Source organism: Gallinula chloropus, assembly GCF_964237585.1.
Source record: "Gallinula chloropus genome assembly, chromosome: 1".
NCBI classification, from domain to species: Eukaryota; Metazoa; Chordata; class Aves; order Gruiformes; family Rallidae; genus Gallinula; species Gallinula chloropus.
Window position 1 is genome coordinate 79,669,812 of NC_140085.1, and position 20,060 is coordinate 79,689,871.

Here is a 20,060-nt window from a genome sequence, read left to right on the forward strand (position 1 = left end):
TTAGGTTAAACAGCAGCTATGTGCATCCTCACAGCTTGGCCCCACCAGCAAACCCCTTGATAGGTGACAGCTGTGTCTTTCACGGTGCAGCCAGGGCCTGGCTGGGCTGACCCATGGGGCAGGCACTCGGGCTCCTCAGAAGAGCGAGATGGTCGCTTCACTCATGCTAATGGTCATGCAAGTTTGAGATGTTTCCTGTTCCCTAGTTCTAGATTTATGAAAAAATGTAAAATAAAATACCCCATGTTTCATGCCAGAGCTTTTTGGTCACCATCTCGCCCTCCAGCAGGTTCTGTTGGCACAATGGCATTGCGGGCAGAGCGTCCCCAAACCTCTGCTGGCCTTTGTAACGTGGCAGCTGGTACTTCACTTGAGAATGACTGATGATTGAAAGTCCACCCCTCCTCCTTCACACTGTGTAAGGAGTGTTAGGACAAGTGGCAGGGAATGGTTAGGTGACTCTGGATTTCTGCAATCTCTCTTTTTGTCACACTATGACTGGGCCAACCTACTCTTGCAGTGCTTCTTACAGGAAAGCACAGTGGATTATTTACTATGAGAGACTGAAGGGATTTTCCTTGTGCTCTCCTTGTGAACATCACCTCAGAGGGGGAGCTCCAACCCACCAGCAAAGCTCCTGGAGCAGACACCCGTGACGTGACGCTGGCTGCTGCCAAGCAGCCGGGACGCGTGGCTGCGGGCACGGCACAGGGCTGGGCCTGCCTCACTTACCACCTGGGATTCTGAACTAGGACTTGCTGACGTTCTCGTATATGACATCGCTGATGCAGAACTGCTGCTTCTTCTTTTGCCACATCAGCTGCACACACTGGTGAATAAAAATGTATTGTTCCTGCAGAGAGAAATCCACAAATGAGTGAGCGTTTTTTACCTCAGAAAGCATGACAAAAAACTCCAAACAAACAGTAAAACAGTTTGATAAGTCACAATAACAGCCTGCACAGCTTCTTTGTCTCTCACTCCTCAGCCCCTTGCAACGTACAGTGAGTTACTGGCTCCCAAAATAATAGCCCATGATTACAGATAGCAGCTGAGGAAGCATGAAATCCACCTGAGGTGCTGTGGCTTCATAATGACTTCTTAATAACCTGAATGATGATGTGAGATGAATAGAATAGACTAAACTAGACTCGACTAGATTATTTCAGTTGGAAAGGACCTGCAATGATCATCTAGTCCAACTTCCTGAGCACTTCAAGGGTGAACAAAAATTAAAGCATGGTGTTACGGGCATTCTGCAACTGCCTCTCACTGACAGACCTGGGGTACTGACTGCCTCTCTAGGGAGCCTGTTCCAGGGTCTGACCACCCTCTCAGTAAAGAGATGATTCCTGACGTCCAGGCTGAACCTCTGCCGGCACAGCTTTGAACCGTTCCCATGCATTCCCCATCACTGGATCTCAGGGAGAAGAGCTCAGCACCTCCCTTCCTGCTTCCCCTCCTCAGGAAGCTGCAGAGAGCCATGAGGTCGCCCCTCAGCCTCCTTCTCTCCAAACCAGACTCACACAGTGAATTAACAGAAATTAATACTGTGACATAGTCTTGCCTGCGCTGATATCACCTGACTGGGAGCTGAAGCTGGGTGACTTGAGGTTGGCATAAAGGGAAGGGTTTTACCCATAACTGTGATTAACCACTAGGACAGCATCTCCAACTACTGCAATGGTGTCTTCTGCTGGTGGCAAATTCAAACTCAGAACTAGTCATAGTCTAAGTCACAGCTACCAGAGGGAGAAGCGCTGTGATCGTAACTATAACTTAACTTACTAGAAGCCTTATTTGCACTTCGGAACAATAGTTGCTTATCCTTCATATTACCCCTTTTAACCAGTTGTACCTTGTGAATCGGGCAACCTTGAGATGGCGGCTGTGCAAGTAGATGCCAGCAGTCAGGCAGGCGGCAGCCATGGCACGCGAGAGGAGTGCCAGCGAAAAGCACTGCGATGCCATGTGCTTCCTCCCGAGTAACGGCACTGTGGCCTTACAGGGAGATCTTTCCTACCTGAGCAGGAAGCAAAGCTTTTCGCTGCCACAGCCTCTGACACAGTCCATGATGCTAATTTGTCAGGACTAGGAATGTTAGTCCTGCAGTCCCAATTGTTTTGTAGGGTCAGCCGACCCGTGGAGAGCCATAACCCAACATCTGATGTCTTTCAGTGGTATAGGTACAGCTTACACTATACCCTGTAAGGGATTGAGCAGGGGGGCTCTGTGTGGCCTTCTGGAAGTGGGTCTGCTTTGTGTTGCCTGGAAATTGGATTAAACCCCAGGAAGGTGCCTGAATGTTTTACACACAGCAAATTGCACCCATGTCACACACACACACACACACTGCCTGCAAGTATCTTAGCAAACCTCATGTTCCTTCCTGCTTGACTTTTTCATCAGTAAGAACCTGAAACCCGATTTTGTTCACAGAGCTGTTAATCGTTTGAGGAGTTACCAACCTTTTGTGCAAATGACACTCTAACCAGGGCAGGTCAATCACATGCACCACGATGGTTTCAGACCAGGTTTTTTTCCATGAATGGCTTTTAACCATCAGGACTGGGGTTATCTTTGGTTTTGGTTGCGGACTGGCTTTGCTAAGCATTATTATCATCATACAGGCAAGCACTGTAATTCAATTTGAAATCTAAAAGCCCTTAATTAGGGTTATTCCAAAGAGAGGGAAGGCAAACCCTGATTAACCCCACGCTATGCTTTATTTGAGAGAGGAAGTGGATCGCAAGGAAAAGCAACTCTCCTAAAGCCCACATCTGGATCTCAGGCCCTGTTTCCAGTGGTCTGCCGATGCCAGGAGATATCAGTACAACTTTGAAGCATGTTTCAGGCCAAGGAAACGCCTGGATTCTCTCACACCCGCTAAATTGCAGTGACTGGTTTCAATTCAGAGCGTTCTCCAGCTTTCCCCCTTTCTTGGGCTTGGGCCTTTTCTTTTTATTAAAAACTGCTGAGTGAGACACTGTTGCTTCCAGCATAGGAGCCAACATTAACACAGGTGAGTAGTGTGGCTTCAGGTTTTGTAAGGAAAGCCTTTTTGGTGGCCTCTGTGCCTGAGTGTCAGTGCCATCTAGTGACCTCTGCAGCCAGGCTTGGCCACTGCCTGCCAAAGCCCTGGGCAGGCAATGAGTTTGTGCATTTAAAAAAAAAAAAAAGAAATAAAAAGTAAAATATCACATCACCTTTGGAGTGTTTACACAGTTGCAGGTGAAATAAAACACTGGGATCACTTTCTCTGGTATTTGCCTAAGGATCTTTCTTTGGATCAATTTAGTGAATTGTGATGAAAAGTGGTAGTTTGATCAGAAAAATCCAAAATGGTCTGAGATTAATGACCTTTCCATTTCTAGGTGCCAGGTTCTGACACTGGAGGTTTTTGTCTGCCTCGGCTTGCCTCTCCTCTCCTCACTAAGACTTCTTTGCTTTGCTCTGGGTTAAACAATCCTTGGTATCAAATTGTCTGCCAGACCCAACCTGCAAACAGTGATGGTGGCACTTCCAGCCATATGGAGGTTGCCAGCTTATACTGTGTCTAGCCAGCAAAGAGTGCCACAGGTGTGGAATCTTTCTGTCACTGGAAGAGGACCTGGGAAGGTTTCAGATGCATAAAAGAAAAAGCGTTTGAGATTTATTATTTCCATTACATATTCTGACACGTGCCTTAAAGACAAAAAAAGAAATAGCCAATAGATATTTGGTCAGGGAGAAGGGCAAGGAGGGTGTCTGGCAGACTCACAATTCTTTTGTGGGTTCTGCTTGTTATTTTTATTACCATTGTGTAACTTAGTTGCTATGCTTGGTCAGGTGATACCCTCTTGAACAAGCGTGAATGGCTGTGCAACACAGATACCATTTCATGAGCCATTAATCCTCTCAGCAAGCCCAATTCTTTTCAAAATGGTTTGAACATTTCATGTTAATCTCCCCTAATGCATTTTTTACATATTAATCTCTCAGAAGGTGGGGACACTCATCCCCTCTGGAAGATATCAGTGAGATTGCAGATATATTATCAGTCTCACCTATACAGGCGATTAAGACCGTGACAATATTGGAATGAAGATAACAATTTAATTGCTTCTATTCATAGCTATTTTGTCAAGTGTTATGGGGGAACAACAGTCATTGCATATCAGGCTGAGAGAGTTGGGGTTGTTCAGCCTGGAGCAGAGAAGACTCCAGGGAGATTTTAGAGCGGCCTTTAGGTACCTGAAGGGGCCTACAGGAAATCTGGGGACAGGCTGTTTATCAGGGAGTGCAGTGACAGGACAAGGGGGAATGGCTTCAAGCTGAAACAGGGTGGGTTTAGGTTAGATGTTAGGAAGAAATTCTTTATTATGAGGGTCTTGAAACACTGGCACAGGATGCCCAGAGAGGTAATGGAGGCCCCATCCCTGGAGACATTCAAAGTCAGGCTTGATGAACCTCTGAGCAACCTGATCTCGTTACAGATGTCCCTGCTCACTGCAGGGGGGTTGGGCTAGATGACCTTTAAAGGTCCCTTCCAACCAAAGGCATTCCATGATTCTGTAATACAAACACGCTTACATAGAGGTATGAAATAGATCCGATGAGACTATATTCACAAAGTTGGAGACAACTGATCTTACCTCTGTCTGCACCATGGACATTCTGTAGGACCGCATGTCTGACACCAGACCCAATATGTCTACGAACTCGTGATCACGGATGTGTTGTAAGAGCCGATCCAGGGCTATGAAGGTTCCTGTTCGTCCCACTCCAGCACTGCAACACACAGGGATATGCATCTCATTTCAGGCTTTTCTGATGAGGAAAACTGGTGGTGCTGCAAAAACCAGGTGTCCTGCAGCTAACCTGAGGTCAGACAGGCTGGTTAATCTGTAGAATTTAATTCCCTGCAGCCCTTCCATACGTTGTTTAGCCATAATAACTGGAATGGATCATTCTTCAGTAATTTCACCTCCCTATGCTCCTGTTTATGCCCTCACGTGCACAATGTGCACACATGCCCTCATCCACCCTTCGCTGCCTGCTGTCCCTGCTCTCTTCAAAAGATTTTGTGAGAGATCTCTAACTACAGGGGCTTGTCCCCGTAACTGCGGAGACCCTCTCAGCAGTGACTACTGCACAGGGGCAGAGCTGGGGTGCTGACCCTGCATGCCTCAGTGCCACAGCTTTCAGCTTTGCAAAGGCACCGCACTGCTGCAGTCCATCCCCAAAGGACAAACCACCCAGAAAAGTCATGCTCCAGGACTTCTGCCTTGGGAGCATGAGACAGAAATAGTCAGCAACCACTTGGCTGACAAATCTTCATTCCTACCAGGGGAAGCTTAGTGACTAGAAAAAAAGACACACTGTTTTTTATTTAGAGATTCTAATGTGCACATAAATTGCTGCATTGCCATTTCACAGGTAACATCTAAGTCTGGTTTCATTATGGGTGTGAGTTTAGAGGTTTTATAGAGTTTCGTATAGATGTTCAACACCATCTCCAGGGATATAAGTGTCTTAGCAGAAGTTCTTTCTGCTGTCTTGTCATTTTTGTTCAGAAAAGCTTTGAAAATATTTGCAATAAAGTTGCAATGGTTTCTCTCAATGCAGTTTAACACAGCTTTAAAGAAACGGGATTATTTTACTCGTGGTTAAAAATAGTGTCAGTATGAGAACAGTATCCAGAATGAGATGAACACAATGGAACTTTTGATCTACCTATTTGACAGCTTCATTAATTCATAAATAACAAATGGAGAAGCTGTAATGGTGTCAGTTCCATGCCTTCTTTAACATTTGAGAGCAACTGCTGTAGGAGTTGGTCTATACGTTCTTTCTCCTCTTCTTCTACTAACTTCATAGCACTGCTGTGTTTAAACTATGTGGTCCAAGATACTAACTCTAAAAATACTGATGGAAAATATCTCTCTCTGCTACTAGAAGCATCCTAATTAAAAAGAAAATACTACAGTTGTTACCCAGCTCTCTGATATCTGCTTCCCAGAACAATTATGTGGTATATAAGGCGTTTGATTTCACAACACTCCAAATATATCCCTTCCTCGTCTTACTTACTATTGGAATTCTCAATATCTTTCTTGATATTGGGAATTCCAGCACAATATTCCTTGTGAAATTAAGTTAGAGGAGAGGGCTGCAGGCCTTACTGCAAATGAAACAGCAAACATTTTCTACAAAGCAGCATTTGTTTTACAAACACATGGTGCAGCAACATAACTGCTGCCTCTGGGGTGGGTGATGTAGGGTTGGCCGAGATTGATTTCACCAAGCCTTGACTTCTGTAAGGAGTGTGTCACCATTATGTACACACATGTTCATCCACTGCAACCTGTTTATTTACATAGTTCTGAGAAATCTCTTGTGAGTAGCTCTCATGCTGGGAGCTGCAAAGAAGTTTGAAGCCAACTGGGAGAGTTGCATCAGGATCCAGTCTGGTATGATATCATCACTATCATCACATAGCAAGCATGCCTGGAGAGGCTGAGTAGGTGAGCATCTTAATAAATATCCAGTTGATGCACAAGAGCTAAAGCTCACAGTTTATAAAAAATTACCAATTAAAACACACCCATAACATCCAGACAGATGACTTTTCTCTAGAAAGCAATGCTGTCCTGCCTATGGCTACAGGATGAAATCCCAGTAGTCAAAGCTGAGGACTAATCCTTTACCCTTAACACCAAAGAGAACCATCTCCAAGCTAACAGGTAAGCAGAACCCCAGAATCTCTTCTCCCACTGGCTTCCTAACCCTTTTAACAAGTTACATCCCTCAGTTTTCCAGTTCCTTGAAGCATTTACCTGCAGTGTATGACCATGGGACCTTTACTCTTTGCTGATTTCTGCCTGACCATGTGTACAAACTGAAGGATGCTTTCGGCAGCGTTGGTCGTGGGGACACCATGATCCGGCCAGGCAGTGTAGTTAAAATGCATCACATCTTGCACCTCATCAGCCTAACAGGAAAAGCAGAACATCAGAGTGTTCACAGGAGCTTTAACAGTGCAGTCACACTCAGTCAGACTGAGGGTTTTTTTTGTCATTTTGTGGTGTTTCCCCCCCCCCCCCCCCCCCGCCCAAATACAGCCTAAGAAAATAAAGTCAGACAAAAGAAAAGAAATGGCAAAGAATTTACATGCTCCTTGATTCAAAAGGGGAGGGGTATCAGGCCATCATTACCAAAGAGGCATGAGGGTTTTGGTTTGGGATTTGCTTTTTGCTTTTTTTTCCTATTGGTGGTTGAATACTATTTTGCTATTAAATCAAGAACTTGTTTCATTTTTCAAGTTTAGGCTCTCTTCCTCTTTCTATTCCATTCCCTCTCCTTTTCTTGTTTCACCACAGATGAAGAACAATGCTGCTGGCAAGTGATCAAGACTGGACTCCTGAGAGTTTTTCTTTTCAAGTTTCAAAGAAATTAAAAAAAACACACAAAAGGGAAGAAAAAGTCATTTCAGGGGCAAAGGGAATATACAAATAATTTCAGGGGCAAAAGAAATATATAGAAAACCGCCCATCATTAGAAAAAATATTTATAAAGCTAAGAACTCTAGTTAGGTGAAATAAGATCCTCAGCACAACACGTTTTGTCTCAGAGACTTAAAGGAACTCAAAATGTGGGGAGGGGTGGGAGACACCATCACCAAAACCCATGACAAGTAATGTCTTTAGTTTTGTCATTCTGGGTCAGCCCAATACCTCCCCTTCAGCAACCTCTCTCCAGTCACAGGCAAGAGCATATCCTGAGGCAACAGATATTAAGAAACCAGATCGGAAGGAGCTGCCCTGGGTTTGGTAAAGGCCAGTTCAGCTGCCCTGCAAGCTGCAGCCTCCTCACCATTTTCAACAGATGGCAACAGCCCAACAGGTTGTTTAGTGCATTGGTACTCCAAGCCTGCACCCTGCATGCTCTTTGTAGACAGACCTAAGTGTACAAAGGTCCTGGGCCAATGTTGATGTGCCACTGCCCTTTTTCTTTTCACATACACTCCATATCACAGAATCACAGAATCTCAGGGGTTGGGAGGGACCTCAAGAGATCATCGGGTCCAATCCAATCCCCCAGTATCTCTAACCTTTCCTTCACAAGCTGGTGCTGGCAATGAGACAGTGCAGGAAACAAAGGTGGAAAGAAGTGCTTGAAAATCTGAACAGCTTTAATTTGGAAATCACATGTCTTACATGTGTTTCAGTACTTCACAGATTTGACTATTGCAGAACTGCCCTTCTGAAAAATATCTTCCATTTCTGCACTGGCATTTTCAAGTTTTGAACAGCTTACAGCAAGAAGACATGCCTGAGATAGAGTAGCTTACACATTTGTTGTCACTAATTATTGGCATCAAGGAGATGTGCAGAACCCTGGTACAATTCTTGTTTCAGCCTTGCACTTTGTTGAGAAATTCACAGAGGTGACAATTTTAGGGGGGAAAATTTTGTGATTTACCCATTTGCCTGTGTGGAGTGAGGGTAAGGCCTCAGTCTTTCTCTTAGACATTTTCCACTGAATTCCAGAAATGGCCAAAAGTTAAAGGCTGGACTGAAATTATTCCCACTCTTTTAGCAGGGTAAAATGTTTCACCTACATAGCTAATTCGGAAATTCCTAAAAACCCAGTCTGTGTGCTCCTCCTCAGACAGCATCTCCACTGTGATGTCCCCATATGCAACAGGATCTTCTGTAAAAGGCCAGTAATGATCACATTTTACCTAAAAGGGAAATAAATATATGCATATTTGTATTTCTATGAATATATTTATATGTACATATAAAAAAGTACAATAAAGAGTATACTGAAACTCAGTTTTAGAAATTTACAAAGCACTATTTACTTGACACTGCAATAAGAGGTAACAGCAATAAATCCTGCAATGACTCAGCCTGACTGGTACAATGTAACTGTACATAAGATACTTGTGTAACTGGACATAAGATACATGGTATGTGTGTATGTATTTTTATATATATATACATATATGTCAGAAAAGAATGCAAAGAAAATCAGTCACCAGAAAATAAGTATGATTTCAGATCAGTTTCCTTTACACTATGTACAAGATTTTGTTACATACCCTTCTTTTCTCATTACACTGAGTGAGCATAACAATAATTTGAGATTTCTGCTGGAGAACCATCTTCCAAAAATCATTCCTAGTTTCTGGCAGTGGTCCTTGGGTTGCAATGTATTCCTGGGGTGAGTTATAACCCTAAAAAACAGAGAGACTGGCATTGATTATCAACTTGATTAATACTTCATAACATAATTTTTCTCTAACATTCATATTTTGTGCCTTGCTTGAGTTCAATCTGAACTTTAAAAAGAGATTTCTAATGCGGAGAAACTACGTCATGATTTTTTGTATTTATTTTGAGATTATAAGTTTTGCCAGGCTTTGATGCTCCCAAAGCCTAAGCAAACAGAATGGAAGACAGAAGATGAAGATGTTACTATACAAATCCTTTGCCCTGAGAGCAGCAAAGACAACTTTAAAAATCCCCACAAACAAACTAAAAAAAACCCGAAATGAAAGGAAATAGTAATAAGAATTCTTCCAGATTTCATAGTTTAAGGGTTTGTTTAGTTACAGACACAAAACCAAGTACAGGCACTTCGCGTGCACACCCCAAGGATTGCCTATGGTGATTTTCAGTCATGAAAATAAATGGAAGGTAGCAATGAGCAGGGCTATATGCACTTAAATTAGTAAAATATTACTTAGGAATCTGCTTAAAAGAATAGAACACATGCTGAGTCAACGTCCGTAGCAGATGATCACTGCTCTGTTTTATTGAAGCTCAGATGCTTTATATCTGTGTATTCCTTTTCCTATCTCTATTACCATGCTTTCAGCTGGAAAGCCTCCTTCCCCTCTCTAAAACCAAAAGTCTGTTACAAAGGCTATAATAAAAGATCCGCAGTACAGCCATTTCAGTACCTGCTCTAACCATATAGGCTGGGACTGCATCATCAAAACCATACTTGGAAAGTTATTTGATATTCCTAAGGGGAGCAAAAGATCTATCCAACACACAGTGTGATCCTATGGAAACCAGGCAATTCCTGTGTCCCCACAGTAGGAGGACTGTTAAAACATTCATGATTTGGGATCCCTTCCCATTAATGGCTTCCTCCAGACATCTCTAGACATCAGCTCCATCTGAGTTTTCACACCACACAGAATCTGCTGTTTGCTTCCCTTCATGGGCTATGTCTGAACTAAGCATCAAACCTCTGTTGCCACAGATACAGACCACTGCTAGTATCCATGTCTGGAGGCATCGACTCAATGGAGGAGCAATCGTCAGGAAAAGCCAAACACATGTATATGTAGAACTTAAAAACCCCCTATAAACTACGGTAAACAGTAAACTGTAGTAAACAATAAAAAGCAGAACAGAACAATCCAAAAAGGACTGCCATGTAGAATCCTATTATCCATAAACCCATGTCATAGAAGTTTCCTAATCTGTGAATGATGCTTTTGAACACTAGAATATTCTTCTCTCTCCATTCACTGCAAGCTCAGACCCTTGCAGCTCAAGTGCTTAGCTTCACGCTAAGTAGTTTCAGTGACTCATCTGAGGGCTCCTCCCTTTTCCACAATGCTGACTCAGCTCTCTCCAGCGCAGTCAGGGCCAGCTCTTGTCTTCTGTTCAGGGTGTGAGAGCAGAACTGCTCATGTGTGTATGCTCCCCAAGTGAAAGGTCTTTTTCTAAGTGGATACTGGAGTGTCCTGCTCCACACAGAGGACCCAGCAGACATTGCTCTCCCTAACATAGCTTACATGGACATTTTAGCCCACCCCCAGTGTCAAACTGCTTGACTACAGCTCTGCATGTACTTTAATTATCCTAAAACCCTGGTGCTAGTCGCTCACAAATGGCCACTCCATGCCAGGCAGAGGGAAGCAGGCCAGGAACACCAGAGTCGAGGCAGAGAAGCAGAAGCTCTCTCCATGCATCATCTGGGCTCTGTGCACTTTGTCAGTTGTGTAGTAGTGCCTGGATTAGTCCTTTCTCCATGTGCTGTGAAAACCTGGCAAAGTTTCTCTTTTAAAAGTTTTCCCTAAGTGTCTTAAAAAGCCACCAGATCTCTTAACATTCTCTCCCTAGTTCTCTACCAGTCTGTCCTGGTAGAAAATCGGTCAGGATGGAGTTAACTTCATTTGTAGCAGTGGATGGAATGCTGTGTTTGAGAGTTAAAATGGGAGCAGTGCTGATAACACCCTGATGTTTTCAGTTGCTGTCAGAGAGTCAAGGACTTTCTCAGCTCTTCATACTTCTCTATTCATGAGAAAGGAGGGGCAAAGCCAGGACAGGTGACCCAAACTGGCCAAAGAGAGTATTCCATGCCAATTACGTCCTGCCCAGTACAACCGGGGGCTGATGGGAGGAGGAGCAGGGCGGCTCCAGGACACGCGGTTTTTGGGGGACAGTCGGGTTCGGGGACGGCTCTGGGTGGCACAGCCTGAGCTGTGGGTTTGGTGAGAAACTGCATTGGGTATCAACAGCTTCATACATTTTTTTGCTCTAAAGTCCTGTTAGCATTGTTATATTGTATCTTTCTGTTATCTTAGTAAACTATCCTTATCCCAACTCACGGGCCTTCTAGTTTCTTGGTTTTGGGGTTATTTGCCCCTTCCTTTTCCCTTGCCTTGCCTTTCATCCCCCCTTCCCCCCTTCCCCCCCCCCCCCCCCCCCCACTTCCCCTGCTCTTTTCCTTTAAAGAGCAGGCAGCTGCGTGGATCTCGGCTCTCAGCTGGGGTAAAACCACAACACAGTCCAATCTAGGTGTTGCAGAGATTCCACAGTTCACCCAGTGCTTCCCACCTCACACCCCTTCCCCAGTTTTTTGGGGGAGTTTTTTTTTGGTTGGGTTTTTGGTTTGGGTTTTTTTTTTGGTGGCTGTTGAAAGGCATAGCTCCCTGGAGGCCAAATACTGAAAGCTGAAGGAGGTGCTGACAACGTGACCGCGCTTCCAGGAGACGTTTTGCTATCTGCAGGTGACACGCTCTGACTGCTGTGTGGGACACTGTGACACTGAGTGAGCCTCTGTACTCACAGGGATGTAGTTGGCGTTAATGTAGTCCGACCCCTCTTCTTCATTCATCGAAACTAAACGCACACGACTAAAATCATCTGTAAAAGGTAAAAAAAATATAACTGTTGTCTCCAACATGGCACTCATCTCCCATACAGCAATTTTAACGTTCACCCTATAAAATCTAAAAAGAAAAAGAAACAAAATAAAGCTCCTACTTACCAATAGAGTGGAATGTTTCCTTTAGTAAACACTACACAGGTACACCATCATTACTATCCTCCAAAATACACCCTCCAACTGCCATCCCTCTGTGCTCCCTTAGGTTTCATTAAAACGGTAAGAAAACCATGGTAACAATACTCAGTGATTTTGTCACCACACAGGTGTGTTTCTCACCTCCAAACTCCAGCCTTGATACACATTCCCGGAAAGCTCTGTCTCTTCAAAGCTAACAAAAACCATCTACTGCTTGGCTGTCTCTAAGGGCAGGCTTTAGAACAGGCTGTTATCAGGCAGAAAAATCTGTCCTGGTTCTCCAGTTCTCTTATTAAAACTCTTCCTTCCCTCTCAAGGGACTTTAGCCGGAGCCTGAAGTATTGTACTTACACGGCAGTATATTTGTGTAGCGATTTTTACAGCGATTCATGGGAAGATCAGCAGCAAAGTGGGGTATGTCAAGCCCAATCAGTTTTAGCTCCTGTGGTAACAGAAAGAAAACACCAAGGTCAAATTCACAAACACTCAAAAAATAAGTCTTTTTGAAGTGATGGCTTGTGGAAGGTAGCAGGCTGAAAAAAAGAAATAAATCATAAATCACTTTATAAATTGACAGCAGGACTACACTGACTTCCCTGTTCTCATGCCTTAAAGTTTGGCTCCAAGCAGCTAGAGAGCGATGATGTCGTCATCCAAGGTTGTGACTTCAGACTGCTCATCTCCACCCACACCTCATTAGCCAAAACAGTGTTGATAAGTTATTTCTGTGGTGGTCATCCACTCCACTTGAAGGGCATTCTCCAAGTCCTCAGCTGGCTTTTGATCTTCATACCGGGGAATGCCCGAAGGATCTTTTTAGTCATTACCTTCAGTATGATGCACCAGAGGACTTCTCACTGGCAGCCACCAGTGGTTAACACCCTGACAATACTCCCCACCCTCTTTCCATGTTCAAATCTTTGGGAGCTAGCTCTAGAATAGGAGCTTTTTAGTTTTATACTATTAAGCTGACTTTAAATTCAGTATAATTAAGAGAACGAATCTGAGCTCATCTTTGAGAATCCTTGTTGCTCTTTAGAAATTTCTGATGTGACCTTCTCATTCCAGTGCTGCCCCTCAAATTAAGGGCATTAAATAAAGACCTTAAAATCCTGAATTAATTTCAGTATTCTAGCATATCCTAAATTTAAATGAATTGTATCTGTCTGACACACTTGAGTTGAATGTGATGAAAAACTCAGCTTACCAAATACTTTCTTTGATGACACCAAGGCCCACTTTTAAATTTTAGGGAACTGGAAATGAAGCTGACCCACCCAGCAACAGCACATACTAAACAAGACAGAGCACAGGAACACGCCATAAAAATGCAACATCTGGAAAAAGCTGGCCTTGGCACGGCAGGTAGGAGAGGAGAGAGTCCCCACATATTTACCTCAAACTGGAGAGAAAACTTGTAATCTGAATCTTTGGCCATATCCTTGATGTAGCCATCAAAATCATCCAACTGGACAGGGCTTTAAAAGAAAAACACACAGAAATTAGCATTTCTATTTTCCCCTAGAATGCTATCACATCATTAATATGCATTTGCAAATCTAACCCCAGAAAGCAACAGGAAAGATTTAAAAAAAAAAATATCTTGCTGTTCAGTGGCACCAACCGGTGGGCAGACTGGTGACTGCCTGTACCACACTGTAAGGGCACAAGAAGTAGAGGCAGAGAGAAGGAGGGGCTGATCTCTCTGGGTGAGCTGAATGCTGCAGTTGCTGATGCCAGAAAGCACCCTGGTTTGGGTGATTGGAGTTGTCCTACCTGAGGGAAACCACTGGTCTGAGGTGAAGATAATGGTTCATTCACCCTACCTACCATTCCCCGGCCTTGGCACTGCCTTGTGCAGGTGGGTACGCTCCCAAGGCACGGGTGTCACCATACAGGTGGTGATCCAGCATCCCATCATAGACTCATTCCAAGTACCATCTCACCAGCATGCTTCTGGCAACAGGGCAGCTGCCGCTTTAAGTTGCCTCTTGTGCCACATAAAGTGTTGCTTTCAGATAAGAAAAACATCTGGCAGGGACACTTTTAAAACTCATCTGAGCTTTGCTCATGCAGAAAAATGGATTTCATAATTAGGATTTCATTTTTTAGAAGGTCCACAAAAATTCCCTTAAAAGAGCTCTGTGGATGCCACTGCCGTGACTGCTTTCTCTGCTGGCTTTGAGAGCAATACATGTTTGCCATTAGAGGTCAAATTCTTCTCCCAGAGAGGTGGTGGCTGTAAAAAAATGGCATATAACTATACAAAACCGTGCAGAGCATCAGCACGTGTAAACTAGCCTTGGTTTAGTGACACCAATCCTTCTACGCACTTTTTCGGCAGGTGAGGGTCTATCTGGTAGCGCAGGCAAAGCCTCTGAACATAACGGAGAAACACTTAGGCAAACGCTCTGAATAATGAAACACAGGTAAACAGCTTCCCTCACCTAATTATCATGCTCTAATTTACAAGCTTCTGAAGCATGTACACAGTAATCTTTTCATTTACTTTGAGGCAATATGCCCAAAGGAACTTGTCTTATCACCACTTAATTGCTCCTGTTTACCCGTTAGAATTAATGATCTAATGTTCTAGCAACAACCGTAATGAGAGCCTCATGTCAAGAGGGAAGTATTACCAGGAACAAATGTATCCCAGTTTTTTTATCATTTGTCATTTTTAACTAAGGATAATCTCTGTTGGAATCACTAAGTTGGATAATTGATCTTTTCCCTGATGACTAATTTTCTATCAGTAAGGAGATGTTTTACCACAAACTATTTGTTGACAAGAATTTCTTTCCTCCAATTATTGTTTTTTTTCTGCCTTCAGATACCTCTCTCAGGATGCATTTATCAAGAAGGTTTCTATACCCCTAACTGTAATATCGCTATACCATGTATTCCATAACACGTGTTTAGTCGAACGAGATATATATTTTATTTCTTTACATATCAGAAAAGTTACATACTTGGTCAGCTTTCTCTTCTTTAATCCATTTTTACTCCTGTAAAAAAAAAGGAGTGTTTTTCATTCATTAAACTATTGCATAGTCCTTATTCAAAGCCAGTACTGACTTAAGAACTTATGTTTCCTGGTCACCATCATACTCAGGATGAGATTTGTGACAGTACCTTGGACATTTTTAAGCTGAAAACAAAAGTTTTGTTGACACCAGTGGGACACTTTCTCCATTCTGTGGCTCTGAGAATGACCTGCTTGTGAAAGGCAAAACCTGTGCCCAACACAAGCAGGTTCCTCTAATAATCCTGACTAACCAGCGCCGTTGGCTTTAGGTGGGCCAGGACTGAGTTCCCAGGGCCCAAGCCCAACCAAGCCTGGCAGGGGACTGTGGTCTTGTAAGGGACAAGGCACCATGGTGCCCCATAGACTGCTCTGCTCCAGTTCTAGATAAGCATCAGTTGGGTAAAGGAAGAAGACCACCCTTTCCCAATTGAAGGAAGGGTGAAGAAAAAAGGAAAGGGCCTGAATGCTATTTCTCACCTGTTTCATAACCTTCTTATGATGGTCAAGGAAAACAATGGCAAGTATGCTCAGCGGATAAAATCTCAGATAATTTTAATTGACTTCTAACAGCTAGAGATAATTATGCCAGTCATGTAATACACATCTTCACATGATTTATAAGTGATATAATTCACCAGTGACAGATGGGAGCAAGCTTATGAGTGTGTTAAGCAATACAACCCATGAGATACGGACTACATGGCACTACACTAACCACCACCATGTGGTATTTTTGGTGGGACGTCTGCATTCATTCTGTTGCCACAAAAAAGGTTAAACAATGAGATTATATCTAGAAAGTGGATTCCAACACCCTGGAATAATTTGGCCAGGGGTCTGAAAACACCAATTCCTTCCGTTAAACCAGCCACAAAGCACAAATAGATTCTTGCTTACTCAGCAGGGACTTAGAAGTGTCTGTTGTTTTTTTTTCCCTGGACATTAATGAATATCTGTTCATTCATCACAATATAATGATGCTATTGTTAACTCAATTATGATATTAAAATGATTTCTAGACAACTTTAGTCACAGATCCAATTAGTATATTAAAGCTGAAGACTTCCAATTTCAAAACAATGAAAGTATACAGAAATAAATATTTAGAAGTGGAATATCTTTATTTTTCTACCACGTTAAGTTTAGAAGTGAAATATTTAAAAAAACAATTAAAATCCAAAATTGAGTTTTACAAAAAGTTCAGGTTTTAGGGCAGTTACAACCTGTAGTAATTCTGTTATCTTGTTGAGGCACATTTCAATTCAGATGTGGAGCACTGCCTGAAGAGTTAACAAGAACTACAGCAATACCAGCTTTACACTAATGTGGAGATGCACTTTGCAAAGCTTTCATTTGCAGTATAGTATCTCTACATTCATATGTTCTATACACATATCCTAGTAGTATTTATTCTACATCTTCAAAGATTTTTTTCCAGTGAAAACGTAAAATTAATTCTTCTAAATTATTCAACATATTTCTTTTCTACCCTCTGTGACTGTGGTAAAGCTTCTAATGTTGGGCACAATGGAATTAATTTCAAAAGAAAAAATTTCTAAATGCTGTTTACGATGGGAATGCTTCTAACAACGCTTCTCTAAGGAACACTTCAAGAGGCAGTAAAACAAATGACTGACATCCATTTCTCAGCACCAATTTCTTGTGCTTTGACAGTCTCAAGAGGCCTTTGTTTCTTAGCATTGCAATTGTTTCCTGAAGGTTAATAAACGGCTTAAACCAACTTGTGTGCAAAACAAAGACATCTGAAACATTAGCTGGTGTTTCATCTGTTCTTCCATTTACGCTACACAGAATAAAATACAGAGAGAGGGATTAATGTCATCTCACTCAACTTCAGCTCCTTTAAACTTGGTCATCTAGACTAAACCTGGTAGCTTTACTCAAGTGGAAACCTCTGCAGACAGATATCTGGGAAGGTCAGTTAATGCATATTAAGGCATTTTAAACAGAAAGAGGCAAAGGGGCCAAAGATGATGATACTCTTTGTTCAGCAGTGCCAATGACTGGGCATTTGGGCTTCTTGACCATCTGAGATTTAAGAGAGATCAGTGTGACCTCTGCAGTCATAAACTGTTTGCCTGACCCTCCACCACTGTGCAGCTCCCATAGTTGAGCTCACATCAGACAAGCTAGAAGTGAACATAATATTAGCGCTGGAGAGATGTGGAACACTTCCATCTGCTCTTCAGCTGAGCGTGTGTAGACTACATGCTTTCATTTCACAGGAGAACAGCTGGATCTTCCTTTAGTTACATGAACCCACTCATTTCTTGGCCCACTGAAAATTTAACTGGGTTTTTGTGCAGACCCAGTGTGACCTGAGGAAATCAGTCTCAGAAATCCCTGTGCTGAGGATTTCAATGACTGCCTGCCAGGACTTTGGTAACACTAGGGAAAACATTTGGTCAAAAGTAAAGCTTTGTGGTACATTTTTTGTAAATCACTTTACCTTGGCGTCAAGGCCACCAGGAACTTAAGTTTCCTGTTATATAAATTAAGCATTTTTAGATCATATTAAATTATAATTATTTGTTCTAAGCTTGGCAAAACTGTTGTGGTTCTAAATAGACACTGGGGCTTTGTTGATTAGGTATCTTCAGAAAAAAAAAAATCAGATGTTTACTAAGTCTCTATAAACTGTTTCCAGACTAAACTATTAAGTACACACACATACACACAGACACGTGCACACACTGACCCCCCTCTCTACACTTTGGGACTGCTAGGTTGCATTGATTCTCAGTGAACTGTGGTTTCTAATAACAAAACTTTTACTGATGGCAGAAGAGCAGAACCACACCTTTAAAACTAAGGTATTTGACATCACACACCAAAGAGGCAGGGCATGATCAAGCAATTTTAGTAATAAAAAAAGCAGCAGCAACAGCATCAGCAGAAAGCAATGCCAGGCAGAGAACAGATGAGTAATTGGGACAGAAGAAGCCAGGACTTACAGTGAAGTGGCAAAAACTGCAAGGAGAGCAATGAGATGAATATGATGACCACCATAAGATTAGCTTTTTAATACCAAAATGGGTTGGAGCATAACCAGACAAACTAGATGAAGCAGGGTAGCAAATACTTTGATACCCACATCCTCTCCAATCCATATTCTAGTACAAGAAAATTATGTTTTCAAGAGCTTTGACCTGTTTGAAAACAAAGGTATCACACAATTTTCACATAATAGAAATTATCATTGTTTACACATTGCATATGGAAAAACAAGTAAATCACTTACCAAGGATTAATATAAAATGCCAAAAGATAATCAGTCCAAAGGCATGAGGGTAGCAGAGTTAGGAAAGCAAATACACTTCTACGCCTGTGAGCATTAATAAATAACATACATAAAGATGAAAAAGTGAGGAGAGTTAGTAAGACAAACAGAAATCAGGAGATCAGCAAATTCTGTTTAAAAAAATCTATTTTTAAAATCTATTTTAATAACCCCAAACCTCTTATTTATTTGAGATGAACATTATTAGCATCCATAGAATTTTTACTCCTCGACACCCTATTCAAGATTTTCAGCTATCCAGCATAAAATTCTATATGATCAAAATGATTGGGTTTTATGGTTTTGATTCAAGCCTCTTATTCTAAATGTTAATTTTCATAGAATAAAATGTATTTGGAAATTTCATCCACATGTTTATGGCTGTTACATAGTTGATGCTAAGTCTGTTTTCTGATGTTTTGAGGTATTTCAGAATGGATATTATTTTTGCAACTATGCTAAACTATGTTTGCTCCTGCAAGTGATCCTGCAGATATCAGGACATCTGTATCAGAGAGAAAAATTCAGATCATTCCAATATCTCTTAATACCCTCTATGGAGTCATATTTCTGTATTCACAACCTCTTTATACCAGATTCTGCTCTGCAATAATCCAAGAAACACACTCAGGCCTGTTCTATCTATTGGTGGAGTAGGTTACATGTACTTTAAAAATGTGAAAAACTCATGAAACAATTAAAAATTGCCCCAGTAGTAGGACTTTTGACCAAATAAACACTCAAGTGTGTTTTTTTCCCATAAAATCTGCTGTCTTATAAGCAATTATCAACTTTCCACAACTGTTCTAAAGAACCACAAGGTGAAATTTCCTTTTCCAGTACTCTTGGTCTATGAAGTTGGCAGATACTGTTTTTTCTGGTCAGTCAGTCATGTCAATCATAATCACCTCTAGTCTTAGTCTTCCAACCAGCGGTGGAAAATGTCTGCCCATGCAGTAGAAACTCCAAGTTATTCTTTAATGAGTTTTGCTGCTGAAGAGAAAATGGGCAGCATAGTTTCTGCAGGGCACCTTCCTGGGGCGTTGGTAGGGATTGTGTGAGTCAGCCAGAAGTGAAAGCCCTTTCTAGTTAATCATATGTGACAGTGGTTGCAGGATCAGGGATTAAGGCTTATCTGATGTTAGGGTTTCTGTGGGTCTGGACTGAGGATGGTATTTGGTTTTCCATAAGCAGATCTCTAGTGCCACAGAGAGGTTTTCATTAGGCTTAGAAGAGAGAAGTGATGATGTTGCCAGAATACTCTTCTTGCTTTTGGAAAACTTGGTGAGGTTTTCCAGAGCTTTTACTTCCTCTTGCCTACAGAGGCAGAAGGAATTATTCAAACTTGAGTCTTCTTTCATCATCAAGTCATTATGAGAAATTTCCACACTCTATCAAATGCTTGATCCAATATGC

General features: G+C 42.2%; 1 protein-coding gene across 1 annotated transcript in view; it reads right to left on the minus strand.

Moving 5' to 3' along the window:
* Positions 1-748: 748 nt before the first annotated feature.
* The window catches only part of PTPRO (protein tyrosine phosphatase receptor type O), a gene marked incomplete at both ends in the record, with an annotated part of 157,628 nt that continues 138,316 nt past the window's right edge, over positions 749-20,060 (minus strand). The window contains 10 exons of the mRNA XM_084275253.1: positions 749-853; positions 4,635-4,770; positions 6,819-6,973; positions 8,603-8,725; positions 9,089-9,223; positions 12,079-12,155; positions 12,667-12,757; positions 13,712-13,793; positions 15,288-15,323; positions 18,606-18,689. Of these exons, the coding sequence (XP_084131379.1) occupies positions 749-853; positions 4,635-4,770; positions 6,819-6,973; positions 8,603-8,725; positions 9,089-9,223; positions 12,079-12,155; positions 12,667-12,757; positions 13,712-13,793; positions 15,288-15,323; positions 18,606-18,689 (1,024 nt within the window). The remainder of the gene's footprint in view (positions 854-4,634; positions 4,771-6,818; positions 6,974-8,602; positions 8,726-9,088; positions 9,224-12,078; positions 12,156-12,666; positions 12,758-13,711; positions 13,794-15,287; positions 15,324-18,605; positions 18,690-20,060) is intronic.